At 47.4% G+C, this 20,599-nt stretch overlaps 1 protein-coding gene across 1 annotated transcript; it reads right to left on the bottom strand.

Moving 5' to 3' along the window:
• Positions 1 to 347: 347 nt before the first annotated feature.
• Positions 348 to 20,201, bottom strand: LOC123351117 (sodium-dependent serotonin transporter-like). Its single transcript, XM_044990326.1, has 14 exons — positions 19,982 to 20,201; positions 15,189 to 15,323; positions 14,378 to 14,597; positions 13,670 to 13,808; positions 11,785 to 11,919; positions 9,144 to 9,247; positions 7,695 to 7,822; positions 6,835 to 6,947; positions 5,947 to 6,078; positions 4,909 to 5,008; positions 4,482 to 4,582; positions 2,010 to 2,177; positions 1,064 to 1,120; positions 348 to 356 (listed from the first exon to the last, which is right to left on the bottom strand). The coding sequence occupies exons 1-14, from the start codon at positions 20,199 to 20,201 to the stop codon at positions 348 to 350; spliced, it is 1,761 nt and encodes a 586-aa protein (XP_044846261.1).
• Positions 20,202 to 20,599: the final 398 nt, after the last annotated feature.

Below are 20,599 nucleotides of genomic sequence, written 5' to 3'. Positions count from 1 at the left end.
TTCTTTCCCCTGACATGTGTGTGAAGAACAGGTTCCTCCTTCACAGTCCACTGTCTGCACCTGTCTGATCTAGCAGCCAGGTCGTGGCGCAATGTTAATGAAGTAGCAGCCGAACCCCACTGCAGGACGGAGGAGGAAGGGCTGTTGAGGAGGAAGGGCAAACCCTTTCTCTAAACCAGATCTCCTTGATAACAAGAAACCCAGCTGGGAAAATCCTGAAGAGTGATGGGAGGGAAGTGGATTTAGGTTTAAATGTGACACAGGATAGAGTTTCAACCAGTGGTTCTCCCCATGGCTACAGGGACATCCAGGCATGGCAATCCAAGCAGCTCCACTTTGTGGAATGCTCAGATGCGCTGTAACAGAGACAAGGAGGCAGAAGACTGGGTCCTGGGAATTGTTGTGCTTCCAAAGGCAGCGGTTCTGTTGGGTCTGTTGTGCCCTCAACTGAAGCTGAACCACATCTGCAATGGTGTAACTAACATTTAAGCAGGCGGTGCAGATGTGGAAGAATAAGCAACTTTGGGGCTTACCAATGGCATAGTCATAGGGGAGTTGGGAGCACAACCCACTTAATAAATGGTGTTGCCAAACTAGCATGGGGGTGTGTGACTAGATGACCTCTTGAGGTCCCGTTCTGTCCTACATCTCTGTGATTCTATTACAATCAGGCTTCCACTCAGACTAAAATTTTATGTATAAGGGTCAATCCAGCTCTCATTGCAGAAAGATTCTTACTGCCTTCAATGGGGATTGGATCGAGCCCATTATTAAGACCAGGACAGTACAGGCTTTTATGGAGGTGCTGGTTTGTGTACAGCTGCTATGGTAGGAGGACACGGCCCATAGACGGTGGATTAGGTGTGTTCTCCACACCCTGTGGTGAGCTTTGGCCAGTGTGTACAACTCTTAGGGGAGAGAAGCAGGGGAGCAGTTTAAACAGTGATGGCAGCTTTTCTCTTCCCTGTCTCTTAGTTGGTTTGGTAAATAACAGTAAAGCTGAACAGCAGTCCAATGTCCCTTGGTGTGCTCCGTAGGACTATGGCTCTGATGACATACATACTGAATCCACTTGCTGGTCTCGTATGGCTTTCTCTGGTCGAATACACACTGCTAGACGCTAGAGGATACAAGCAAAGAAAAAGCCAGGGGTTACCTATGGCTCTGGTGGCTAATGTAACTGGTGCCATGTTGGGACAAAAGCTGGGCAGTTTCTCTGCCTCTCTCACATGCCATTGAAATGCCAGAAGCCTGGGTACATCCTTGTGATTCTCACGTGGTTGATGGCACCATGGTGCCTGCTGCAGTTTAAGCCAATCACAAATGATGGCACAACAGCTCAGCGGGTGCACTGTGCTCTCAGGTTAATGCTGACATGCCTCTCTTCTGTCAGGACGGCCCCTGATGTAATTGTGCGTGAGGTGCGGGAGCCCTGTGGCTGGGAGATGGGGTCTTTCCCTCAGCTGAGGAGGAGTGAGGGACTTTGGAACCTACTGAGCTGCTCTCAGATTGGTCACTACAGTGTGATGTGGGATTGAAGCCTGTTAGGGGAACTGCTTGTCCTCATGGTTTTAGAAAGATTCAGGCTAATGCAATATAAACCCAGTGGGCGAAGTTCACTCATTAAAGTCAATGGGGTACACCAGGGAGGAGTTCTGGCCATTGTAGACCAGGGATAACCATTAGATCCATATTCCAGATGTGGCCCCATGGTCCCCTAGCCAGGCCTCGAGAAAGGCTTTAAAATGACTGTTGCTGATCTAAGCTGGGCAGGCCAACAGTGCTAGCCTGGGCCAATTTAAAACCAGTTCATCTGTCATGATATAATTGCCACATGAACACAGTCACTAGGGGACGAGCAGAACTTTTCTACAGAGCTTCCAGACCCTGCCGGCCTGTTGAAGATTTGACCCCTTTCAAGTCTTTCAAAATGTGCTGCACCGAACACTGGCTCCCACAATATCTGGCCCACACAGGATTGTGATGCGTGACACTCAGCTCTTCCTGACCTGCTTAAGGGATCCAGGAGTCCAGACCAGCTTGTACACCATGTAGAAAGGGATACAGATGAAGGACGATGCTCCTATTAGGTACCCCACTGAGATACTCCACTCGGGATAGCGATAGTCAAACAGCATGAGCGGCGGTTGGTCCAGGAGAGAGCTGACTATTATAAACTGTTAACAGATAACACAACCAACATCAGGTGAGCACATTCACGGAACAGCGCAACAAGTCACATGCTCCACAACCACCCCTCAGCCAGTTTCAGTGGATTCACACCAGGGATGAATCTGGCCTGGTGTCTCTTGTGAAGAGGGAACTGGTTAATTAGGGAAATGTCAGAAAAGGACAGGGCTCCTCCTATGACATGTGCCACTGCACTGCATCACACGATGTGGCAAATCGTCTGTACGATGAAAAGCTAAAGAGGCCAGTGGTTAGGCAGATTCCTTTTAGGCCAGCTAGGACTCCCCCACCCTTCCACCAGCAAGTCATGGGACATTCTGCAGTGCAAGGTACTATGCCAGCTCCTCCAGCACACGGGGGTACATTCATCCCTGGTGTAACCTCATTGAATTCCCAGGGGATCAGTTAGGGTGGATTATTTAGCCCTCGGCTTTATGAGTTTAATGTCTTTTAGGTACATTTGCAAATGGGTTTAGTGCTAGGGAAGGTCCTGTGCTGGCAATCCTGGAGACGGACTCACTGTCTTTCTCTCCAGAACTGTTCCAGGCCAGGCAGCAGCAGTGCCAGCTTCCTCATTCTGCCCCACCCATGTGCCTGCTCCCTGACCTAAGAAGAGTTCAGTCTCCAGGGTCAATTCAGCCAATGGCCTCTCTGCCTGCACTGCCAATAAGGTGCCAGCTGTGAGGCTGGTTTTGTGATGTGGCCGTCTGTCCACCAGGAATTTGACTGAGACCAGACTTATCCCATTCAGACTGCCCTGGGAGTGTCCCTTTACTGGGCCTGCATTTCAGGATCCGTCCCCTGTGCCACTCCCCCAGGAATGTTAATAGATGGGTGGTATTTTGTACACAAGCTTCATGCAGCCTGGTGGGAGCTCAGCAACTACAACTGCTCTGCAGACTGTCAGTGTCTCCTATTAAAGGGGAACGGCCTGGGATTGAATTTAGAAATTCTAGTTTGTTAGTGTTTGCTGCTGGAGGAGAAGCTGTGATTTCAGTGTGATACTTTGCTACTTATAATGTGAACAGATACTGCTGTATTAATGGCACCATCAGAACATTCACTGCAAACTCTCTCTTTCTCACACACACACACACACACACACACACGCCTTGGAAGTCTAGGAGTTTGTTTAAAACTTCCAAGGGCAAGAAAGGAAAATAAAATGCAGACTGGAGGGGCAGTAGCGTTTGGGAGAATTTAGAAAGTGGTGGTAGATCACACTGTGATAAAAAGCCATTTAAAACAGCATCACTAGGTTTTTTCCTCCTGGAATTATTTGTTCATGATTATACTAGCATCACCTTGAACCAGCTCTCCAATTAAATCAAATCAGTGTACAACATCTCACCAATCCCACTGTAAATCAAAGTTTATTGTGCAGCCTAATTTGATGCTCTTATTTCTCTACTATTTGTAATCTAATCTTCAAAGGCCAATCTGGATTTTAAACTGACATTTCCCAGAATTATATTCCTAACACTGATCTAGTTTGTTTGTGGGGTTTCATCAGATGAAGAAAACTGCACTCCAGTCACATGTCTGATTGGTATAACTAAATCATTTTCCTTCTGCCTTGATGACAACCTAGAATCTCGAAGTGCTTAAAATGTTAATTAATCCTCACAATCCCTCTCCCTGTGCAAAGTAGGTAATATGAATATCCTCCTCGTTTTACAGATGGGGCATTCTTTGAAGTCCAGTGAAAGGTTAGCACTTCAAAGGTGATGGATCCAGTACAAAGCATAGCACTGGAGTTGCATTTAAAATAGCAAACTTGGCAGGTTAAGCCACAGTACATTGCAGTCTATAGTGTCAACAGCTTTATTTTATAAGGGGGACATGATAGGGCCAAATTCAATGCTGGTGTAAGCAGGCATGATTGTGTTGACTTTAACTGAATTGCAGCTGCCATCTGTGAGCTTGGCCCATGGTACATAGACTCTTATGAGCCTGAGCATATACCTTATGGCCTTTTGTTTGACAAATACGCAGTCTCAGTGAGTACAGACAGCATGTCATGCTCCCTTTTCAATTTAAGAGTTTCCTATTGATTTCTTGCTACCACAAACAAAGGGGAGACTTTCCATAAGCAGTCTTTCTCCCTGACACATCCAAGTGGTTTTCTCTGTCACCATGAACTGGACAGGAAACTGTGCATGGGCATCTCTGGGTCACAGGCTCAGTCAGGCTGCATGCCAGAGCTCCAGCAACCCAGAGAGGGACTTGCTTGATAGAAAGTTAAAGGAAAGTTGTAAACTTAATTTTTTCCTTGGGACAAATATACTCACTGCTAAAAAGGCAGGGCTGATGGCAACCCAGCAGACCTTCCAGAATATCCCTGGGGTGAAGCCCAGCATGGCTTTGACATCATTACAGAACCTCTGAATTCCTGTATGGGGGGCAGGAAAATCACAGACATGGTGTCACTCTCACAGCAGGGAGGAATCAGGCAGCACATGCGGAGCAGAGGACTTATTTTGAAAGAATTTCATGAAAGTGCTGGGAACTGCTCCACATATAGGTGGTCATTGTTGGCCCCAGCCATTGAACGATTCATGCACATATAAACATTTATACATGAGGAGTCCATTGAAGTCACTGGAACTTATGTGCATAAAGTAAAGCACCCGTGTAAGTCTTTGCAGGATCATGACTGTAGGTTATTCTGGTGCATAATATAAACCTAGTGATGGAGAGGGATTTTTTTCTCCTTACCATAAAACCACGACACAGCTATTGCTTCCAGTAACACCACTGCCAGAATTGAGCAGCCGGCACCAAACTCCTCCAGCAGTTTGACAACATATGCTCCACCCTGGAATGACAAACACAAGCAGGCTGTGATTGTACTGGCTCTTACATGGGAAGTGCAATGCTGAACTTTAGCCACTTCTGTTGCACTAGTTTTCTCAAGCATTCTGTTCACACTGACACCAACAAGCCCCATGTGGTCCTTGGGCGGGAAGGGGTTAAGAAGCAAGTGAGGGAGACTTTTTTCTCTCTCTCTAGGTATGGGCTCAGGTGCCAGTCATGGAGCTGACTGATTGAGGGAGTCAGTAAAGGGAATCTGCTGGGAGAAGTTAAGAGGAGCTAGATGTGAAACAAGGGAGAGAAGAGTTCTGTTACACCCCCGCCCCTCACCTAACAGGAACATACCAACAAAGCAGGATGGGCTCTGAAAAGGAAAACAGGGACACTTCAAAAGACTAGAATGTTTTGAATGTGTCAGCAAAATAGCCAATAATGGGGAGCCAGTTGATCAAGCTTATTTGACTTTCTCAAAGCCTTTGACTAAGTCCCACACTCAAGGAAAAATAATTAGTTTTGGGCTGAGGGGTACAGCCGTGTTATGAACCGGCTAAAAGACATAAACAAAACCAATAGCAATAAATGGGCATAAACCCATAGTGGTTCCCTCAGGTTTGGGCTAGGACTGTTGTTTAGTATGCTTTTTAATTATCTGGGACATGGCATAGGTAGCAAAATTTGCAAGTGACTCAAAATTAACCAAGCCAGTTGAGGGTGGACAAGGTTGTGGAGAACTCCAGAGAGATCTTCCCAAGCCAGGTGACTGGGTGGTGCAGATGAAATTCAATGTTGACAAATGCAAAGTCATTCTGATTGGAAACGATTATCTGAACTGGGCTCTATGTTCGTTGTAGCCAGTTTTCATGGCTGAACTTTTTGCAAAGCCTGTGATGTTGGGCCTGCAGAGGAAGGAGGTGGCATCTAATGTGGCTCAGGCTTACTCACGTGCGTTAGAGTGGTGAGAGAGCCTAGAAAGCATATGGTGATGAGGCCAAGTACGAACAGCTCCCTTTGCTTTGCTAGGATGTGAGGGTATTCGTCCATTACCGCTGTGATCACTGCTTCCAGGCCTCCAAACTGCAAAAGCAGCCAGATAAGACATTTGGGTGAGCCAGAAAAATAAAGCACAGGGTGAAATTCTGCTCTTGGTGCAATCCCATTAATGTGTATGTTGGTTCATGTAATAGAGAGCAAAATTAACCCCTTCCCCAGGGTTTGATTTACAATTTCCTGCACAGATGTTATCAACTGTGGGGAATATGGTTTACCATGGTTCACCGTGGTTTATTTTCACATTTTTTAAAAAATCATGAAATCTTATAATAAATGTTCAGATGAAATGAAATTTATAGAACATGAAAACCTTTTTTTTAGTGAAAACTTTTACACTTTTGTATGTTCTCATTTTCCTAACCAGCTCTACCAAAGCTTGAGTTCTTCTAGCATCTTGGGGGCTTGTAAGGAACATTGATAGGCCAAGCAACACCAAATAGCAATGGGGCCTGATCCTGAAACTTGCTGAGCATGCATTGCTCCCACAGCTTGCAGGGAGTATTGCTCAAGACCCAGTCCTAGTTCTTTTGAAGCCAATATTCTACTCACGTGGACTTTGGGGGAAGCAAGATCAGGCCCTTACTGAACAGAGAGGAATCAAAGACATGCTGAGTTCATCCATACCTGGGTCATATTTAGAGAGGTACAGACGGCATATTCTTTGTTACCGTTCCTGCCCCCTCCAAAGTAACTCTTCTTGGAGCGAGGGGTCTGGAACATATAATCATGACTTTCTTGGATCATTTTGCTCTCGCCCCATAGGGAAATCAAAGTACCTACCGTGCTGTCCAACCCCAGAGTGATCATCATGAGGAAGAATATGATGGCGAAGAAGGTAGAACCCACCATATTTGCGATGGCCTCAGGGTAGGTTATAAAAAGGAGACTCGGACCTAGAAGGGAACATCAGGTTATTTCCTTCCATCCGGTTGCTATGAAAATAGTCTGTGTTATGAAAGCCCCAGGGCATCTGCCTTCTGCTCATGATGATTTTCTTCCCATGCCAGAAAAACATTTAGGTGGAGATTTTCAAAGGCATGAGTGGCAGATAAATGTCTGTGAAAATCTTGCCCTTACTCATCCCTGCCAGGCATTACCAGTCTGGGATTTCCCTTCCTGGATTGCAAGGGATTCCATCCCCTCCTGTGGCAGGTTATTCCACTGCCCAGTTGACCTCGCTCTTGCTTAGTCTAATCATTTCACTTTGGCCATTACTGTCTCTGTAGTCACCACCCCACGTTTGTTAGCTTGCAGAGGACATATTCTGCCCCCACTTGCAGCTGTGTGACTCCAGCGCTTTGACACTTCTAGGAAAGCTCCAACCTGAGTCATGGTCTGGAATCTAAACGTTCATGCAGTGATCACTGTACTGACACATATCATTTAAGCCCTGTGAGGTTGGTGAGAATTGTCTTTCCTTACAATAGATGGGGACATCTGAGGCACAGAAAGGGGAAGTGACTTGCCCAGGGTCATATAGCAAAGCAAGGGACATAACTCAGCTCTTGATGCTCAGTACGCTGATTTCACCCTCCAGTCCCTAATGCATGGCTCCAGACAGGCAGCTTGCTGATATCCACAGCTGGCCAGGGCTAAGGGGAAGGGCTATTCCAAGGCTAACAGGTGTAAGGGAGGCAAACCTTTATCTTTTGCTACATCTTCCACCTCCACATCTCTCATTTCAGCCATGTAGCCCAGCACTGTGAAAATGACAAACCCTGACAGGAAGCTGGTCAGACAGTTCACCACGCTGGTGACTATGGCGTCTCTGGAAGGCAGAACAGGAGCGGGTGACTAGAAGGACAAGGTATTTCACAACCTGTTTTTGCATTTGCATTTCTAGCCCCAGTACCCAGAGGCCCAAAGCCTTCCCCTTATCCCCCTCCCCAAAGAAACCATAAAGAGTAAGAGCTGTAAACGTGAGGTTCAGTTTGCTCACTTCATGAGGCACAAGAGGGATTCATTCCCATGCACCTGAGTGGCCAGGACTGCTGCTGCTTCCAGCTCTGGAGGCAGAATTCATGTTTGGGAAGGACAACTCTGCTTACTTAGGAATGAACAAAGAGCCAGACAGAATTTCCTTAAGCACCAGGGGGTAGAGCACCCACAGGCATAAGTGCTGGGATTTGGATTGCACCTGGGGAGTCCAGTCTCTGGGACACTGACAACCAGCCAGGAGCCAGAGGGCTGCTCCTGCTCTGTGCAGAACGGAGTAGGCTTTACACTGTTAGAGCTGGGATTAGCGCTCCGGCGTGCCTGGCCACTCCTCTTTCAGGAAGGTTCCCATAGATTGCACATCTGGGAGTTTGGATCCTGCAGTGACAATTGGTTTGAGGCAGCCCTCTGTCCAGGCGACAGCATGGTCTCCCCTGGTGCTGGGATGAGAGCACTGAGTGATTTGGGGCGGCTGGCCCTGCCTGTTGGGGGTGTTACTGATATGTGCAGAAACAGCGTAGAAACCAGTTCTTTCTGGAAGGCAGAGACATTTCTAAGACCCACCCAGCTGAGCAATCCCATGAAAGCCCCCAGTGCCCTCTGGGAATCCTCCAGAAGGTGCCTGACTGCTTAGAAGCAGCATTCCCAGGCAGCAGAGCAGTGGCTGCTGATACCCTTCCCCCCAGTGCATGGGAACAGGAGGGAAGCTGGAGAGGCTCCCATCCCACTGCTTGGGCTCACTGTCCTGCCAGATGTGGCTCGGGGCGCACTGCGTGATCACATAGGCCTGGCACTTTCAGGGGTATTTTTGCTCAGGCAGAGGCCCAGCCGCCCTTCTGCAGGGGCAATTTGTGCCTTCAAAACTTGCACCTGCACCTTTATACCCGGCAGAGATGAACTGGGGACCCCGTTCTAAGAACTTGCTCCTCTGGCTCTCCCATTTGCACCGGAGGCAGTGAGGAGCCCAAGGACTAGAATTCTCATCTGCAGGCAAGAAGAGGGGACAAGGGGCAGGCCCACGGGAGGGAGTCTGCCCCGTGCTAGCCTGTGCAGAGATGTGGGGGAGTTTTCTGTGTGTTCTGCTGCACATGGGAGGCTCAGCTCACATCCCTGCTTCTGGCTATTCTGCCAGGGCAGAGTCCGCGGTTTCTTACCGGTAACAGTTATTGCTGAAATGGTTGTAACTGGCGAGCGCGAGAAGAACACCAAATCCAGGGCCCAAAGAGAAAAAGATCTGGGCAGCAGCATCAACCCAAACCTGGCCAAACAAGCAGAGATGTTGGGTTAGAGGCAGGAGAATGGGTGGATCCCAGGGGCCGTGATCCGGCCAGGAAGCCCATCTCCCAAACACACACAGGCCGCCTCCCGCTCTCAGGGAGACAGCGGCATGGGGTGTGAATGTGGGCACCACAAATAGGTCAGCTCCCTTGCGTTCTCTCTGACCCCCAGGCTGTGTGTAATGGAGTGCAGGCCTAACCATCTGTTTCTGAAATTTGCCTTTTGCCTCATTTTGAAAGAGCAGAAAAAATTCCAGGTTGGCCAGGGTGCCTGTGGCACTGTGCCTTATATGTGTGTCTGCTCTTCGCTGGGCCCGTCTGCGCTGGGCAATTACATCACTCTGGAGCGTGGCCCAGAGGAGTGGTGGTAACTAACATGGTACACGCAACCGAGTATAGGCAGGATATCACGTCAGCAGGTCGTGGTTAGCCCCAGGGAGCAACCAGCTGCTTCAGTGCTGAACGCTCCATGCTAGATTCTTGTTTACACTGTGGCCCCTCTGCACCACTCTCGCAGTGCCGACGGGTGTTATGTGTGTAAATGTAATAGATCCCATGCAGCTCAGGGACCGGCTTTAACACAATGTGAGGTCCCAGTGCAGACGAGCCCTGGGGTTGTGTGTCACATTGGCGACCCCTATTTAAATACATTTTCCTGACTACTGTTTCTTGGATATGGTTCCCTTGCTTGCCCTGGCTCCCCAATTCCTCCTGGAAGGAGACCCCAGACACAAGGAGGAGTTGGGGAGACAGCTCTTCTAGGGTGAAGGGAAGCAGGTGTACTTCCACGGGTAATTTAGTAGCAGAGAACTTGAGCAGTGACACCTAATTCAGCTGCAATCTAAGCAGAGAAATCAGGATGAGAGAAGGGATGAGGATGTGAAACTGCAGCGCACCCAAACCCTCTCCTGGCATCCAGCTACAGTGGCTTGCTCACAGTTCCTGGAAAACGTGATGGCTGCAGCATGATTGGCCGTGTATCTGTTATGAAAGGTTTTAATTGGAAAGTATATCCCTGATTACCTTTAATGAAAATTCTCAAGTGCAGCTCTGCAGTAATTACAGACAGGAAGTCTATTGTCAGGCCAGCTTTACAAAGATGGGGCGAAAACACAACATAAATAACACTTGACGGCAAATGAGATGGGTAATTCAATTAAAGATTTACATTTCCAAGAGCTTGTCCAGTGCGCCTCTATTTTCTGAAGGAATAATGAACCCATTACTCTCTGGTTCTCAGATCTGCGCTGGGAGTCTCTGCCAAATGAATCCGCAAGCACTGGCAGCTGGGAGGGTTGGGGTGGCATTTAAAGGCAGTTGCTTGCTGAGGTGTATACAGCAGATGTACCATCATGTCGGAGGATGGGAGATCCAGCAGGTGCAATTAATGTCACATTAAGCACATTTAACACTGCTGCTAGCGTCATCTCCCTGATTGGTTGCTCTGATCACATCAGCCCCTCCCTCTGAGTCCCCCCTTCTCTACCACATTGCTTAGAAGTCTTTGTCCTTGCCTTTAGACTGGACTGTTCAGCCTACAAAAGAGGCGACTAAGGGAGGATATGATTGAGGTCTATAAAATCATGACTGGTGTGGGGAAAGTGACTAAGGACGTGTTATTTACCCCTGCACATAACACAAGAACCAGGGGCCGCGCAATGAAATTAGTAGGCAACAGCGTTAAAACAAACAAAAGGAAGTACTTCTTGACACAACGCCCAGTCAAGCTGTGGAACTCTTTGCCAGGGGATGTTGTGAAGATCAGAAGTAGAACTGGGTTCAAAAAAGAATTAGATAAGTTCATGGAGGATAGATCCCTTAATGGGTATTAACCAAGATGGTCAGGGATGCAACCCCATGCCATGGGTGTCCCTAAATCTCTGACTTCCAGAAGCTGGGATTGGATGACAGGGGGTGGATCACTTGGTAATTGCCCTGTTCTGAAGAACCTGGAACCAGCCACTTTCAGAAGACAGGATACTGAGCTAGATGGGTCATTGGTCTGGCCCAGCGTGGCCGTTCTTATGTTCTTTAAGGCCCCCCATGACATAGCCCCAGCCTGTGGCTTCAGCAGTGGAAGGGCAGTGTAGTTAGGCCGCCGTTACCATTATGTCACACTCAGAGCAGGGCAAGGCAATGTGGCAGAAGAAGGTCTGTGCCCAGTCAACACAACAGCCTCCAGCCTGGCTGGTGCTGGCAGAGATCCTACACCTCTGATTGTCCCTCATGTAGCCAAGACTGTTGAGTTTGGGCTGACATGTGTGGCATTTACCCTGTGTCTGTCCATGCTGGGATAGACAGGCAGAGGCCTGATGTCTCCAGGGCTGTCAAGCCAGCTCTGACGTCACATAAATGGTTTTAAATATAAAAATGAAACGGAGCATTGAACCTGCCTCAGCATCCTCCAGGCTCTCGGGTGGATCCTGTACACATCACTAAATATAACAAACCTCCAGCAGCAAGGAGTGCTCCTTAGCAGGTCAGAGCCTGTGATGGGCATCTGCTGGGTGTAACTTACAGCAGTGCTCATGAGCTTCTCCCAGTTGGGTCTGAGGTAGAAGACGATCCCTCTCCAAGCCCCTGGCAGAGTAGCTCCCCGAACCAGCAGTATGAGGAGGACAATATAAGGCAGTGTAGCTGTCACCCACACCACCTGGAAGGAGAGACCAGACAAGGGTTTCAGTGACAGGAGAGACAGATACCGGCCACTCCTCTAGGTCACATCCAGCAAAGAATTAATGCAGATATTTGCAGGGTCGTCACCAACGCTCTGTGTCAAACAGCCTCCCATCTTTGTGTCTGAGCTGGTGAGAGATGAATGGAATTCAGTTTTAGTGGCCACTGTTTGGATGATCGCTCAGCTGGGGGGTCAGAAAATGACTCTCCAAACCTCAGTGACATTGGATTCTGCCCCTGGCTCACTGATCAGTAGTGCGGTCAGCTTAGAATGGGTTCGCTCATTGCCTTTGGCAAATGTAGGAAAGAATTTCACGCCTCCCAGGTGCTGCTGTGCTGCTGAGAAAGGATGATACATACAGCTTGTGGGGGGACTTAGTAACAACTTTGGTAGGGAAATGGATAGATGACCAAATTTAGTCTTTGCAAGACTGAGATCTTACACCTGTGCATTCCCAGGTGTGACCTGAGAGTAGGTGAGGGAAGTTTGCTGCTCAGGGGCTGTGCATGCACTGATCATTCAGATAGAACAGTCGGAACAGAGGTTGCCCTAATTGATCCTAACAACATTCTATGCTATGTGCTTATCTGGAGCCTGATTTGTGCCGAGCCCCCACTGACTCCAAGTGGGCACGCCGAACGAGCGAGCCAAAGCGTTCCACAAAATCTTGTGTCCATGAAAAATGCAGATTCGGCAACACCAAAATGTGTGGGGAATTTGTGTTGGTTTGGCTGAATTGTTTCAGTTAAAAAACAGACACAGCTTCTGAGCAAGTCAAAATGTTTCAATTTTTCAATTCAAAATGACTTTTTGTTTTGACAGTTCCTTCAATTTTGTTGTTTTTTTTTTAATTAAAACAAAACCTTAAATACTTGAAATCAAACAAAACATTTCATTCAACCCCACATGATTTTTTTTCAGCTTTTTGATTCACTGAAAAATTCAAAACATTTAATTTTGGGGTTGGAGTGAATTTTTTTTTTTACTTGCCATTGAACCGAAATATCAGTTATTTGCATAACTCTACTCAGCACGGCTGGAAATCAGTCCAGGAGGTATGTTTTTTTCCTTCTGCTTCCCATTTATTCTTTTGCAGACTGTAGTATAGTGTACAGAGAGAACCCCGCTGTGGCGTTTGGCACACAAGGAGTGCCCAGTTTCAAGGGCACCTTAAATTGTTGAAAGGAACTGTATTTAGCACTGGACTGGAGTGAGTAACATTGTTGGAAGCTTTGGGGCAGTGAGGACATGAGGCAGACAGACTGCAGGAGAAAACCACCTGCATTTCTTATGGACTGTGCCATGATGGCAGAGCAGATATGAGTTACAATCTGTTGGATGAATTTTGCCTTTTTTCCTTTATTTGCAGATTGCCAGGGATCAGATGCCAGGATTCTCACATGTGTTTATTACAGAAATAACTCCCAGATTTAATGTGTGAACAATCCTTGGGAGGCAGACCTTCGGCAATGTGCAATCCCCGCTCTGCCAGGGAGTCCCATCCATTACAGCAGATCACAAGCGCAGTGAGTGCGCTGTACCAAGCTCCTCTGCTGAGGTGCTTGCTTGTGAGATGCAGAGCGCTAGGGGTGTGTATCTACACGGCAGGCCCTGAGGGTTAATGCACCAGGCTCTGTGTTAGCTGTATGATGCCTCTGCATTGAAATATGATGTTATTAAACATTCAGACGCTGACAGGAAGAACAGGTGTGGGAGCCCTCCTTACCTTCCCTGAGGTTTTCACTCCTTTCCACAGGCTGAAGTAAACAATTGTGAAGAGGAGAAAAAGGCAGAGGAGAAGCTGCCAGCGGATCCCGCCAACGTCATACAGGCCACTGGATTTCTGAATCTCAAGGACCTTCCTCCTGTGGCAAAAAACCCCTGGCGGCTTAGTCACTAATACAAGAAAGAGAGGGGAATGCTGAGCCATCGTCCACTGGGAGGCTGATGTAATGGTCAAATCTGACACCCTCCCTGGGCATGCACAGTCCAGAATGCCCTTCCCCAGGAGGAACATTGCTGAGCTGTGACAGACCTGTAAGAACCATGGTTGAGACGGTAAGGCTGAAACCCGAGAACTGGGACTCCTACATGCTGCTCTTCACCCAGTCCCTGGCTCACTATGTATAAGGGCCTCGGGTTGGCAAATCACGTAACCGGTCTATGCCTCAGTTTCCCTGTATGTGAAATGTGGGTAATAGGATTTACCCACCGCATGGAGCAGCAGGAGCCATGTTTGTAAATCTTGCTGAGAGTCCCAAGTGAAAATATAAAGCAGTGTTATTATGTGTGTGCCTGAATGGAAATGCCAAGTTTCATTCCTTCTGCTACTCTGCATAGCAGGCCCTCGTGCTGAGGCGCTGTGGTGATTGGATGCCAACGAGCGAGAGATTTCCCCCTAGCCCAGTCACATAATTCACTTACATACACTTACGTATAAAACTCTTCCGCTGGCGACTTGGAGAAGGTGGTCCAAGTCACGTTGCTCTTTCCAAAGTAGTTGGTGCAGTTGGGGGTGTTCCAGGGATTGTCACAGCTTGTCCAGGGCAGGGTACCAGTGAAGGAGGAGTAGAAATAGTACAGGGCCCAGGCGATGATGGTGTTGTAGTAGAAGGAGACGTACAGGGCGATGATGCAAATAGCAAAGCCAATGCCTGTGTGGAGAGAAGGGCAAAGTCTTTAGAGGAGCACATCATGGGATCCCTGGGAGCCAGGCAGTCCATGTGTATTGGTTCTCTTCCACATCAGTCATGGCATCCCTGCGTAACTCCATGGCACTGAGTGAAAGCTGTACACAGAGCACTGGATTCCAGGGATCGGGGCTTTATTCCCAGGCACTGCTAGTAGCATTAGTTGTGTCAGGCCAGTTAATCTGGGATGAATTTGCCCTATTGTGACAGCTACCTTATTTCTGTGGTTTTCCATATTTTGGACACTGCTGCTTTAAGAGGAGCAAGGGAAAAGGTTGTGGAAAGGGGAAGAGGTCCCGGGAGTGGGGTCAGGGAGCTGGGGAGCTTGGACAGCCGTGTGCTGCAAGGCTCTGTGTGCAGGGAGGGAGGGGCAGTTGCGACATGGAAGAGGCATTATCTGTGAGCTATAATATTACTGCAAATTCATCTCACAAGGGAACGTACCTACCTGCAGCAGGACTCTTATTTACCTTAATTTCTTTCAGTTTGGCAAAGCAGAGGACACAACCCATTAATGCTAAGTGAATGTTGAGTTTCCAGGGTGAGGTGTCTTACCTTTAAAGATGGGACAGATGCGTTTCCAGATGGAGATAGCTCCTGTCCTGTGAAACTGTCCCAGGGCCAGCTCCATGTAGAAGAGAGGTACTCCTCCAAAGATGGCCATCAGCGTGTAAGGAATGAGAAAGGCCCCTGCAGCGAGAGAGCCAAAGCTACCACAGAACATCATGGCATCCACAGCAGCAAAGGGAGACTCACAAGCCAGCCAGATGAGTTGGGAATATCTATTTGAAACAGCATGTCCAGGCTCCAGGACGGAGTCACCAATCCTGCCCCTCTCTGAGCACGGGGTGGGCACCTGAGCTCAGATCCTGGCCCTACTGTAGTCCATGGGAGTTTTTCCATTGACTTCAGCAGAGCCAGGATTTCAACCCGAAGTTGCAGCTGTGGTTTTCCTGCTACCCCACTGATACAGGACTGGGTGCACAAGCGCTCTGCACCTCTCATGGAAGCACTGGAAGAAACCTCTTCCTACAGAGCCCACCTCAGCATCCCAATGCTGACAACAAGGGACCCATTTATGTAGCAGACCCGCCTGCAAACAGGTAGGTATGTACCGATCCCCCAGCTCCCCAGGGACTTGATGTTGGTGGAGTTACACTAAAGGTGGATTTGGCCCGTCCTCCATGCAATATGTGGGAATGTAGATGAGAGATCGTTTACTGAGTGGGCTCAGTGTCTGTGAGACATACTGCAAATTCTCGACAACACTATCTGGGTACATGCGTGTGTGTAACGGAGCCAATGGATCAACGTTTTCTCCCTATGAGCTGTGGTAATACACTGGCGTTTATGAGTGGTTGGATGTTCTGAAGCTTGTGTGCGATGGTGTCATTACTTGTACATAAAGGGGCCCCTTTTAGCCAGGAACAGATGGATTGGCTGTAACACTGGGCCGTGCAGACAATCAGAAGGGAGAGAATAAGATATTAAGCACCTTTCAGGTTTTAAAGGCTCTACGTAGAAAATCCAAATGAATATGTATCATCACTCAATGAACTCAATAATTAATGCTGTAATTTGCATTATTCATGACGATGCAGTAATTACTCGGGCTAGACTTGTGCCCACTGGATTATTTCTAACTGGAACTGCTTTCTCTATTCATCAGATTACCCTACTGGGATTAGTTAATTTACCCCCCACGGCTCCTCTCTCTGAAAGTCCTATACCTGAGGAAAGGGCTGTTTTATACTACCCAGTGCACATGTGGGGTTTTCCTTTGGATGAATGGCCACTGGCAAGGGGTCAGGTAGGGAGATGTGGGCATCACCAGAGCTCCTGTGAATGTGAACAAGGGACATTTAACTCCTTCTGCTCAGGAAGGTACGTGACTAGGCGGGGGTGAACCTGCAAAGGTGTTGGGTTCCTGCTTGCATCAGCATCCAGAAATCTGGTTACTTCTTGGAACTATCCAAGCCTCCTGCAACTGCAGGCTCAGCCTGGGAATCCAAGAACAGCCTCTCACCATAGTAATTTGGTTCTGGCCTGGTCTATAAAACAAGGACTCACTAAACACATTTTCCAAGACATCACTGTCACACTGACCCCCAGAAAGCCAGAGGACAAGGGCGAAGATGCCTGCTCAGCAGCTGAAAGGCTGCAGTGGTGTCAGATCCATGCAAGTGAAGGCACTGAAGGAAAGTGACCTGGATCCCAAGGGAATTCATGGCTATTCATCCCCAGCATCGCCCCACTTCAGGCTGGCTTGAGCTACCGCAGCAGCCAGCAACAGGGACAGTGTCGTGCTAGATGTCTGTACAGCCCCAAGCACAACGCGGCCTGATCCTGAGCACAACTGTAATGTAAAGCATAGTGGTGGTAACGTGAGGTTGCAGATGTAACCGATGATGCTGGGTCTCAAGGGGGAGGAGAATGGAAGAATTGTTCTGAATTCTTCAATTACAATCAGAACAGGCATTGCCATGTGGGCACTAGCGCAGATGGGATATAGAGCTTGGTTATTATTGGCACAGCCCAGAGTGAGGGGCAGGGCGGAGCTGTGCTGAGCAGGGGAAGCAAAGGGAAGCATTGTACCTTGCAGATACAGAATGCCACCCAGAGCTTCCAGGCCTGCAAAGGCTGAACCTGTGCAGGATGCAGCTTATTACTCCCCAGAAGGGTAAGAGGAGGGGGGAGCTCTGGCTCCATCCCTTTTTGGAGCTCTGTGCACAGGAGCATGGGCTTATAGATTCCCTCATGGGGTCAAAAGCCTGACTCCAAAACTCAGTGGCGTCAGGCAAGGGCAAGAGAACGGGAAAGTGAAACGGTTTGAAAGGGGAAGGCTGCCAGCCTATGCTGTGCACAGCAGAAAGCCAACAACCAGCACCCTGACAAAGTACACGGCAGCCCCACACTTCTTTCAGCTCCACTTGGGAACCTGGGGAAGGATGCTTCAAAACCACGCTCTCTCTTCTGACCATGTCCTTTCAAGCATGAGCAAACTGCGACAACTGAGCAGGAACAAACTGGCATACCGTGCCCAAACACTAGCACCCGCTGCCACTGACTACCTTTTGTAGAAGCCACGTCACCCTTTCCCAGCAGGATTTCTGACCACAGAGTTCACACACTAGTCACTAAAGCTGCACTATCAGCCCCAGCGGTGTCAGAGTGTCCATTAGGCCAAAGGGGGATGAGGCTGTTTAATGACTGGCTGTTTTCAGTGACTGTAACTCCACCCTTTACAGCTGTAGATTGGAGAGGCACAAACAATCCTGTGTACAATGGTGTCCGTAGCCTTTGTTTGCCAGAAGCTGGGAATGGGCGACAGGGGATGGATCACGTGATGATTTCCTGGTCTGTTCATTCCCTCTGGGGCACCTGGTATTGGCCACTGTTTGAAGACAGGATGCTGAGCTAGATGGACCTTTGGTTTGACCCAGTCTGGCCGCTCTTGTATTCTTATGTTTTTATGTACAACTAGGACCCCAGAGCACTTCTTAAAGCAACTAGAAACTAGGCTAACCAGCCTGTTGCTTGAAATATGTATTTGATAACCTGCCAGGAGCAGTAAACCCCCCAACAAGTAGTGCTGCAGCAATTCACGTGCATCATACTGGAAGTCAGCAGAAATAGCTGCATGAAATGCAAACAGAGGCATAGAATGATTGAGACCTGGTTCACGACAGTCTCTCTATCCTGCTCTTTATAAAATCTGATAATTTGCCAAGGAAGAAAACAAATGCTGCGCACCTCTCTGTGCAAGGAAAGCAAAGGCTGCAAACTCCTGAATGAAACAAGACTGTGCTAGCTGACATTGCTAGTCGTTACTTTCAAGGAGTGTTTTAAATGTTAATAAAAAAAGAAAAGTGTTCACAGTGGACAGAATTTCCTCTTACTTTGCAGGTAACTTGCAGCCCACAACTGTAACAACTTATACAACACTCAATTTTCTTGAGGGAGAGAAGCCCAGAAACTGGCTTTTATGAAAGCAGAGGGTTGGTCTTGGAAGGAGAGCTTAGATAATGGCCTTTTCATGAGACTGCAAATAGTTCTGTAAGTTCTATTGTATGATAAAAGCAGAATGTCTGGGGGGAAGGAAAGCTAGTTAAAACACAATTACTTTTATTAATGTATATTAGGAGCATAAATGACGAACCAATCATATCTGATGTGTGCTCTCTCTCTCTCTACTTCTCTCTTTGTGCCATTTCCTCTTCTTTCCTTTATTTAAGACACCCTGTGATTGTTTTGACAGTTTTATTAAATGGCTTTTACATTTATATTTACTTGGCACATTTAAGGAAAATATGCTCAGGCCAAATTGACTAGCTAGGAACTGATGGCTGCCCTCAGTTTCACGGGGGTTAATCCAGAATAACTCCATAGACTTCAGTGTAGATATTTTGGATCTACGTGGCTGAAACTGAGATCAGAATCCAGCCTGCAGTGTGTAGCATGGCATTAATTATTTTTTTCTAATTTGCTATGCATTAAGGTGTGATACCCAAATGCCCATGGCTTTTGGCAATTAAATCCACTGTGCCTTTTGCAAACAACACAAAGTCTTCATTTCCACATTTTCACTTTCTTAAAAAGGATTTTTCTACTCTTGTTTATTTAAAACAGTTTGTTTGCTCATCAGTTGCTGGAAACCTGTTCTAAAATCAGGATTCTGGTTTGTCTTGAACTTTCAGGTAATTATTTCTATCAGGAAGAAATAATTGGAATGTTTAATTAATTGGTTGAACTACTGAAGTCTGGTTTATTTAGTTCTGAAGGCTAGTACCATGGACAGCTCCTTAAGGAGCTCTTTGCCTTTATTTTTCAAGCCCATAACTGTGCTAGCCCTACACCTGTAATCCTGCACAGTAATCGTAAAGCAAGGATGTTTTGGACATTTGAAATGATGATCTTAAAATGTAAGCCATCCCAAGTGTGCAAGCCATCCCAAGTGATCAGTTTCACAGACTGGGAAGACTGCAAAGTTAACAACAACCACACAGGATTTGATCTTTTTGGTCCCATTCGTCATTTTCCATTTTTTTAAAAAAAAACTTGTATATTAATCAAAAAAATTGCACTTCCCCTCCCATATTCATAAATTCACACCTCTAATCTCATGAGGATCAGCGTTGCTGGAAATATCTTTAAAATAAGAACTGGTAAAACAGAAAAGAGAGACAAATCCCAGCAGAAGTTTTGTCATTCACTTTCTGGGTTCACAATAAACGCTGTAAGAACCAGCTAAACAAAAGAAAGAAATAATAAATTTTTAAAAATTGAAAAATAAAAAGCCATTTTATTTTCTTTAGAAGAGAATTAAAAAAGTAAAGCTGTGTCCTTACCCCCTCCATTCTGATAACAGATATAAGGGAACCTCCAGACGTTGCCCAAATCTACAGCAAATCCAATCACTGATAAAAGAAAATCCATTTTTTTGCTCCACTTGTCCCGGGAATCCGTTTGGGTCATGAGCAACACAGGGTTGGCAGTGTGGCTGGGGTTTGTTTGTATATCCTGCCTGGGAAGGCTATCCCCTTGAACTGGAGAGTTCTGCTCTGACATTCTGCCTCTGATGCAAATCCTGCAGGATTCAAGCTGAAGAAGTTTGAGAAGGGAAGGATTTTTTATTGTTCATGACAGCTCCAAGGAGGGGAGTGTCACACTGACTGGGCTTCTCCACCTCCAGCCTGGAAATCCACACCAGGAGAGAGGAGCCATAAGAAAGACCCATCCTTTGATCAAAGGCAGGAGGGGGAGCGGAGGAAGCATTTCATTTAGAGCATAGCACTGAAATGCTGGGACCAACTTTATAGTGCTGGTGTTTTAACAGGTTCTCTTTATAGAGGTTTGATATCAGTACAGGCGTACACTGTGCTCTTGTGCAGGGTGAAGCTGTTACAAGGCAGAGCGTGAGATTTATCATCATCATTCCTGCTATGTTAGGTAGATTTGGAACAATT

This window comes from Mauremys mutica, chromosome 16 (genome assembly GCF_020497125.1).
Source record: "Mauremys mutica isolate MM-2020 ecotype Southern chromosome 16, ASM2049712v1, whole genome shotgun sequence".
Lineage (NCBI taxonomy): Eukaryota > Metazoa > Chordata > Testudines > Geoemydidae > Mauremys > Mauremys mutica.
The sequence above is the reverse complement of the archived record's forward strand: the minus strand, read 5'-3'. Positions and strand labels throughout refer to the sequence as shown.

Excerpts from the sequence above, each read along its gene's own strand:
- LOC123351117 (XM_044990326.1), bottom strand. The coding sequence starts at position 20,201 with ATGTCAGAGCAGAACTCTCCAGTTCAAGGGGATAGCCTTCCCAGGCAG. Across the intron at positions 6,079-6,834 it reads CTCTGGGGTTGGACAGCACG|TTTGGAGGCCTGGAAGCAGT; the intron begins GTAGGTACTTTG and ends CTGCTTTTGCAG. Across the intron at positions 2,178-4,481 it reads TCAGCCCTGCCTTTTTAGCA|TTTATAATAGTCAGCTCTCT; the intron begins GTGAGTATATTT and ends ATCTGTTAACAG.